General features: G+C 40.2%; 1 protein-coding gene across 1 annotated transcript in view; it reads right to left on the bottom strand.

Moving 5' to 3' along the window:
• Positions 1 to 6,585, bottom strand: part of TRHR (thyrotropin releasing hormone receptor) — a 49,894-nt gene extending 43,309 nt beyond the window's left edge. Inside the window, exons 1-2 of the mRNA XM_024739727.1 lie at positions 6,328 to 6,585; positions 4,905 to 5,778 (exon numbers count right to left, since the gene is read on the bottom strand). Of these exons, the coding sequence (XP_024595495.1) occupies positions 4,905 to 5,693 (789 nt within the window). The 5' untranslated portion in view covers positions 5,694 to 5,778; positions 6,328 to 6,585. The remainder of the gene's footprint in view (positions 1 to 4,904; positions 5,779 to 6,327) is intronic.
• Between the last annotated feature and the right edge of the window lie 1,320 nt (positions 6,586 to 7,905).

Below are 7,905 nucleotides of genomic sequence, written 5' to 3'. Positions count from 1 at the left end.
ATTCAACCCATTTGAAAGAGCCAGTATTGTTGATTTCAAGTTTTTCTTTTCAGCTCTGAGGATGTTTACCATCTATTTTTTTTCTGCTTAACAAAGAAGGAAAAGGACCTGAAAGCCAAGTTCACAGATAACTTAGAACAATTGTGTAACTATAGGTAAATGTGCATATGATATATAAGTATTTCATTCCTGTATTGTCTTATAAACCATATCTACTGAAACAAAGTGAAACCCTTTCTTTAACTCATATAAAACCATTATTCAACTGTAACCACCTGAGCATTCAGGTGATCTGAAACGTAAAAGGATTTTTAGTTATGCTTAGCAAGAAAAGCAGACATTTAAAAAAAATTCAATAATTGTTTGTAACAAATTGAGCTTGGTGTTAGCCTTTTAGGTAGAAGGCTTTTAAGAAATTTATGTAAACAAAGACTGTTTGGCATTTCAAAGGCTTTTTAAGCCAAACAAAATCCATAATGAAAATTTTGCCATAAACTTTTGGAGTTGCTACTTGGACTATGTTGCACAGTTTCCCACCAGATATACTGTAAAAAACAAACAAAAAAGTATGTTAGTGTGACTCCACTGAAAATGAAACTGATAGCCTGATCTGTAAAATATTCTGCATACCCCGTATCCTGTGGAAATAATATATTTGAATTGAATGTGTTTATCCATAGTGTAGTCCTTTACCAAGATATTTCTGTGTCTCCAAAATACTGAAAGATCCAGTCAATTCCTTTGATATATGCACTCAATGATAAAGATATTTTATCTACACAATGCTGAACACCTGAACTGACTGAACACAGAGAGATCTTTTGGGAGTGTGTAGAGCTGAAATGGGAAAAATGTGATCATTTAAACCATGTCTCCATTATCATCACAGCCAATTGTAAAGCAAAAGATTTCGTCAATCAGATAATTCTTTTGTCTACACAAATCCAAGCCATCATTCTGAGTAATCTGTTTCATTGAATTTACCAAATATTTAGTTGGTTTCCTAAAACATAATTGACTCTGAATAATAGGAAGAAAAAAGATTCTGGTCTGAATTTTCTGCATAGGGGATATAAGTTAAAAGCAAACAAATGAATGAACAAAAACCCCACACTTGTCCCTTACATATAAATACTCTCTTATTTCTTCTTAAAAAGTAGTTCTTTTAGGCTATGCACATTTAACTTTCATTACTTGGTTAGAAAGACCTGGTCCAGACAGAATATTTATTAAAATGTACATTAAAATTGCCTGAAAGAAAAAACATGCAGAGAAAATATTAGAATAATAGTCCTTGGGTTATAGGAGGTGGAGTTAGAACCTTTGGAAGGTTTAAGAAAAGAACCGTTTCAGAAAAGAACCATTTCAGAAGAGGAAGAGCCAGATCAAAGGGTCACTGATTTTGGACAAAACTGACTCCCCTTCATGGCTCTCATTCCATTCATTGGAGGCACGACCGTTCTTCCAGACTCGGAACCCTGAAGCCACATTGAATTGTTCCCTCTTCATCCTTTGTATCTGATATGTTCACATCTCACCCTCTCTTTCTTTGAAAGCTCTCTCTGGTTCACACCTTACTTTACATTCTCCTGATAGAGAGTCGGACTACTTCATGCCTGAATTACTACCAACAACTTCCAAAGTGGTCCCTCTGCCACAAGTCTCTCAGCCTCCAATCCTGCCTGGTCCACAGCTGTCAGATTTACTGTCCCCAAACATCACTTTCCTCATTGCTGCCGCCTGCTCACTGCTCACTTCCTTCATTGTCCCTGCACTAAGTTCAAACTCCTTGCTCTGCCTGATAGCTGGGACCCTCTACAGCCCTTTCTCTCATTCTCCTTCTCTCTCTCTCTCTCTCTCTCTCTCACACACACACATCAATCCAATCGTACTTTTTGCTGTTCCCCAAAGACTTCATTTTAGTCAACCAAATCACTACATACTATAAAAATCCCCTTCCTGACCCCTTCTCCAAATCCATACCATTCTCATCCCAGCCATGTCCTTTCTGTGTAAAGTGCTGTCCCTCTTGACTTTTACTTTCCAAATTATCCTCATCCTTCCAGAGCCTTCTCAAATGCCACCTCTTCCATGAAGGCTTCTCTGATCCCTCTAGACCCATAATTTCCTTTCTTTTCTCTGAACTCTCCTCCTATCTATAATCAAGACTGAATTACATGACATATTACTTCAATACACTTCTTTTGATTTATATGGCATCCCTTGTTACTCAAGGAGGGTGTTTTGACATTTGTAACAGGGCACTTCATTGTGCAGGGCTGTCTAGCACATTTCAGGTCATTTGGCATCCCAGGCTCCTGATGCTAAGTGACAGGGATGTTATTGTGACAACCCCAAATGCTCTGAATACAATTCCAAATGCCCTAATTATTAAAAAGTTCCTTGGAGAAGTTGCTATATCATATACACACCTGCTCAACAAATGATCTTTGTTTAAATGGTGAATGCATATTTTAAAGAATAAATATTTCCCTTACAGTTGCCAACATATTAAAAAAACTCAGAATGAGACCATTCTGAATGAGACATTCAGATGAACCAACACTCTATTTTAGGTGTCATTCATAAGGTATTTCATTAAACCCTCACACCAGCCCTGGTTGTTATTTATCCTTATCCTTAAAGATGAGGAAACTGAGGCTCAGAGAGTTCTGCTTACCCAAGGTCATACATCCAAGCTTGATTAGAGCCCTGGCCTTTTAAAGCCCAGGGTATTTGGAGTCAAATCTTTGGCTTTTTCTCTCACCACTCAGCCTCTATAAGGGCAGCCTATTTGTAACAGCTTTGAAATAAGAGTGTGAACATGTAACACAATTAGCAATTTGAAGCACGTTATTAATGCTGATAGGTGCTAATGACTATAATTGAAAGGGAAGATATTAGACCAGACAAACAATATTTTAGAATTTAAAACAAGGATCTAAATTAGAGTCTAATGAATGAATCTACTCCTTGACCTTCTTTGCTACAGACATTACCCCATGTTTAGTCTCTAACTGAGAGGTATGTATTCTTTACTCTCTTAATGTTTGTCTTGGCAGATGGCCAACAGATCTCTCTAAGTTTCCCTTAATCAAGTTTTGGGTAACAGATGCCCAATACAAGGCCCAGTAAATATGCCTTGTATTAGGTAGTACTGCTAGACCCAAACAACAGAAATCTAAGAGCTGGCAATAGTTGCTCAAGTCTTTTCTATCACCTGGGCATCTTTAATACTAAATGTTATATAAATCAAGTATCATGGTATCATTTAAAATGTTGTATATATTTCTTTCTAGTGACAGTTCATTATTCATTTCATGCATGTCTAAAACACCTACATTTATTAGTAACTTATTTCACTATGTGCCCAATGTCCAATTACAGTTCTTCATATTTCAGCTGATCTAGAGTTTAGGAAGTGATAGTGTGGATGATTCATGTGCTTACTTTAAAAAGTACACTCATGGGCTTCCCTGGTGGTGCAGTGGTTAAGAATCTGCCTGCCGATGCAGGGGACACGGGTTCGTGCCCCGGTCCGGGAGGATCCCACCTGCCGCGGAGCGGCTGGGCCCGTGAGCCAGGGCCGCTGAGCCTGCGCGTCCGGAGCCTGTGCTCCGCAACGGGAGAGGCCACAGCGGTGAGATAAAAAAAAAAAAAAAAAAAAAAAAAAAGTACACTCAGTTTCTATCTGTGCACATAGGAAGAACTGCATTCCTGCAGGATTTTAAAAAACAGAAAGAAAATTCAACCCATTTGAAAGAGCCAGTATTGTTGATTTCAAGTTTTTCTTTTCAGCTCTGAGGATGTTTACCATCTATTTTTTTTCTGCTTAACAAAGAAGGAAAAGGACCTGAAAGCCAAGTTCACAGATAACTTAGAACAATTGTGTAACTATAGGTAAATGTGCATATGATATATAAGTATTTCATTCCTGTATTGTCTTATAAACCATATCTACTGAAACAAAGTGAAACCCTTTCTTTAACTCATATAAAACCATTATTCAACTGTAACCACCTGAGCATTCAGGTGATCTGAAACGTAAAAGGATTTTTAGTTATGCTTAGCAAGAAAAGCAGACATTTAAAAAAAATTCAATAATTGTTTGTAACAAATTGAGCTTGGTGTTAGCCTTTGCCTCTCACTGTTGTGGCCTCTCCCGTTGCAGAGCACAGGCTCCAGACGCACAGGCTCAGCGGCCATGGCTCACGGGCCCAGCCGCTCCGTGGCATGTGGGATCTTCCCGGACCAGGGTACGAACCCGTGTCCCCTGCATCGGCAGGCGGACTCTCAACCACTGCCCCACCAGGGAAGCCCTGGTGTTAGCCTTTTATTAGAACATTTCCTGAGCAAAGTGCATTTTGAACTGCTACATGCTGGGACACTTTGTAGGGAGGTGGAAGAGAAGGTAATAGAATCTTTCTCCACTAAGACTAAAAAAAAAAAAAAAAAGTCCAGTAACCCCTCTCAGTTTCATTACTGTTTTGACTCATCTTTTCTCAAACTATCTTGTCAAATATTTGTCAGACAATAGAATTCTTAAAAATATCCAGCTGCTCCCTATAGAAGCCAGAAATGGTCTAAATATTTTGATAACATTTCTCAGAGAGACGCAAACATTTTAAAGGTGGAATTCTAGGGGTTTTGTTATATCTCCTTATATCCTAATAGCACGTGAACTGGTATCTGCTGATGTGCTATCAACATTTTCCCATCTATTTTTAGATCTTCAGTTGTTTTAGAGGTGGATTTAATATGTAAAGCAGAAGCTTACACTGTGAAACATTTGCATGATTGTATTTTAGTTTTACCATTAGCTAAGTAGGGCAAAGTTGATCCCATCTCACAAGGAACTCTCTCCCACATTTCCTCTGTGGACTTGGAGGTTCAGATTTGCTTACCTGCTTCCTTGAAGATACTGTGCTGTTGAAATATCTACTAGAGGTCTTTGAATTCAAATTCTTGTTCTGATGGGTTGAGTCATTTTTCCATGTCTTAGAGTTTTCTTTAGGATCTGAAGGAATGGGATTTAAGAAGAGGATCCTAGCTATGAATCCATAGAGGACAGTGGCCAGGATCATTGGAACAACATAAAAGACACCAAAGTCCATTAGGTAAATAGGTGAGTAGTAATTCCTGGAGATCTTGTAGCCACAGGACACCACAATAGCATCTTTATAGGTGCTAATATTGAGATCCAGCAAGAAGAACCACAGCATACAGTAAATGGATGTGAAAGCCCAGACAAAGATGATGATCTTTTTGGCTCTGGAAAATGTGCAGAGAAACTGGGCTTTGATGGGGTGACAGATTGCTATGTACCTCTCAATGGTAAATGCTGTGATTGAACAAGAGGATGCATTAATGCCCAAGTACTGGAGGTAAGTAATGCAGAGGCATCCAACGTAGCCATAAACCCAGGAACCATAGATACTGTCCGTTATGTTGGGGAGGCCTGCGGCCACCAGGACCATGAGATCAGCTACTGCTAGACTCACCAGGTAGCAGTTTGTGGGCGTCCTCATGTGCTTGGTTCTCATGACCACCAGGACTACCATGATGTTGCCCACGATGCCCAGACCACAAATAATGAGCACAAGTAAGATGGTGACCACTTGGTATTCTAGGGCCACCATGGCGCGAGGCTGAAGCTGGGTTTGGTTCAGTTCACTTACTGTCTCGTTTTCCATCTTTAGTGGCTTGAGGTTTCTCTGAAACACTTCTCAACACATCTTCTTGCCAGTGCCCTGCCTTTATCACAGTGGTTCTCTCCCCCTGTGAAGAGTTACAATTCATATTCATTCACAGCATCACCGATTCTGAGCAAGTCACAGTCACTTACAGGTAATTCTCCTCTCCTTTCACCTCCCATTTTTCTGCAGTAATAGGGCTCATATGTACTCCCCAAAACTCCTTTTATTGCAACTCTAGAGTAGGATGGAATAACTGTTTTGACTACCTTACCATAAGAGGGACCGGTTTTTTTCTTAATGGAGAAAAATGCTCAAGAAAAGAGACACAGAAAATGCTCCTTGTTTTGCAAGAGTGCTCAATGGAAAAAAGCAAAGAAACAATATCTGCTACCTGAAAAATAAATACAAAGACATCTCTCAGATGCTTGGGAAAAGTACAGTGGAGAAGAAAAAGATACGAGGGGGGAAAAAGCCAAGAGGCTCAATGATCAAGCTTGACAGAAAATTAGCATCTGCCTCCTCTGCTCTCAAAGGGTGAGATCACTTTGCTACAAAATAGCAAGCCTTTGAACCTACCTCTCCCCATGCCCTCTGCCCTGCAGACCCAACAGAGAACAATTTCTTCTCTTACCTTTTCCTCTGTAGCGTTGCCTGCTTTTCCAGGTAGATGAGGCAGTATTAAGCGTGAGTTTCCAACGCTGCAGAAAACCTCGTCTACTTTGTTTGACAGGGAGACTACTTAGCAGTGCTCTGTCTTCAGAACTGCGGTTCTTCTAAACCCTTGCAGCCTTTCCAACTGATGACAGACCATACAGCCGCAGCAGAAGCAGCAGCAGAAGCAGCAGCAGAGAGCCTGCCAAATCATAGATCGCCCCCTAATGAGAACACGCTCGCTCTCTGTCTCCCCCCGCCCCCCTCCCACACACGCGCAAACACACACACTCACAATGGCAAATGCCAGTCAGTCCTCACTGATTCATAATCTTCTCCCCTTGAAGGATTTACTTTTAAATGTGCTAGTGATACAGTTCTAATCTGGAAGGCTGAAATCACCAGCAAGGGGTCCAGAGGCAGCTGGTCTTATAGTTGTTTATAGTCTAAGTTCTACAGCAACTCCAGTACCTGAGGCAGCCCTGAAATATATTTACACTCCCTGTTTGATAGGACTTGGGGATGGCAAATCCTTCTCAGTCCAGACACAGCCCTTGAAGCTTGAGATATGTGACTGAGCTGAAATCAACTTCTTTCCCTACTAGGGAAACCCTTAGACTATTTCTCCAGTGAACGAGTGAAATTGACTCCCTCCTCTCATATTATATGAATGGAAAATGAGTTGAAATGGATTTTAAACCATTTCAGCTGCAATCTTCTGAGGCTTATAAAGATTATTTTTTAAAAACCCGTTTGGGCTAAGAACATCAATTCAAACCTACATATGATCTGTGAACTTTGTTTTTCACCTCTGGCTCTGCGTCACTTACTAGGATCTCTCTAACTGCTCTGGACACCTCTCCCCTCTTCACCCGCCCTGTGGACTGCCACACAACATGTAGCGCCCAGCAATGTTTTGTGTCAATTTACTTCTAGGTGGAAATCTAAACCAGGGCCACTCTGGTAACCGCCTCTGAAACAAAACTTTATAAACAATCTTTTTTAGGAAAGTGTACTTCGGCTTGATTTTTATTTCTCTGAAGTAGCCCATGGGCAAATCTTTATACTTTTCAATGGGATCTCAGAAAATATGTCTTTCTTCTCCAGGCACCAACTGAATACACCAAATGTTAATGTTTGTCCACTTTTATTTCAGACTGACAACGAATAACAGCCCTTAACTTAATGCCCTATAGAGTGAACAGGTTGATTCTCTACCCTAAGAATTTTAGATATTCTTTTTGATAGAAGATGTCAATGCAAGAATAGATTCGGTGTAGACAGGACCATGAAGGAATCAGAGTCACGTTCAAGGCTAGGTAACAATGGGATGAAGGCGAAGTTTGGATCGTATTGAGTGAATTCCACCCTCTGAACCATCGAGGGCTCCTTGAGTATCTACTTCTCCTTCTAAATCAACCAGAGTTACAAATTAATGACCCATGACTCAGATTCAGGCTTCAGAAATGTATTGTTTGGCCTGCACAATGTAGGCTCAAAGGTAGACTATCGTCTGTCTACCTTTCAATATTGAGAGATTGTATAGTAAATCTGGATT

This window comes from Neophocaena asiaeorientalis, unplaced genomic scaffold, assembly GCF_003031525.2.
Source record: "Neophocaena asiaeorientalis asiaeorientalis breed wild unplaced genomic scaffold, Neophocaena_asiaeorientalis_V1.1 scaffold66, whole genome shotgun sequence".
In the NCBI taxonomy this organism is placed as follows: Eukaryota; Metazoa; Chordata; class Mammalia; order Artiodactyla; family Phocoenidae; genus Neophocaena; species Neophocaena asiaeorientalis.
The sequence above is the reverse complement of the archived record's forward strand: the minus strand, read 5'-3'. Positions and strand labels throughout refer to the sequence as shown.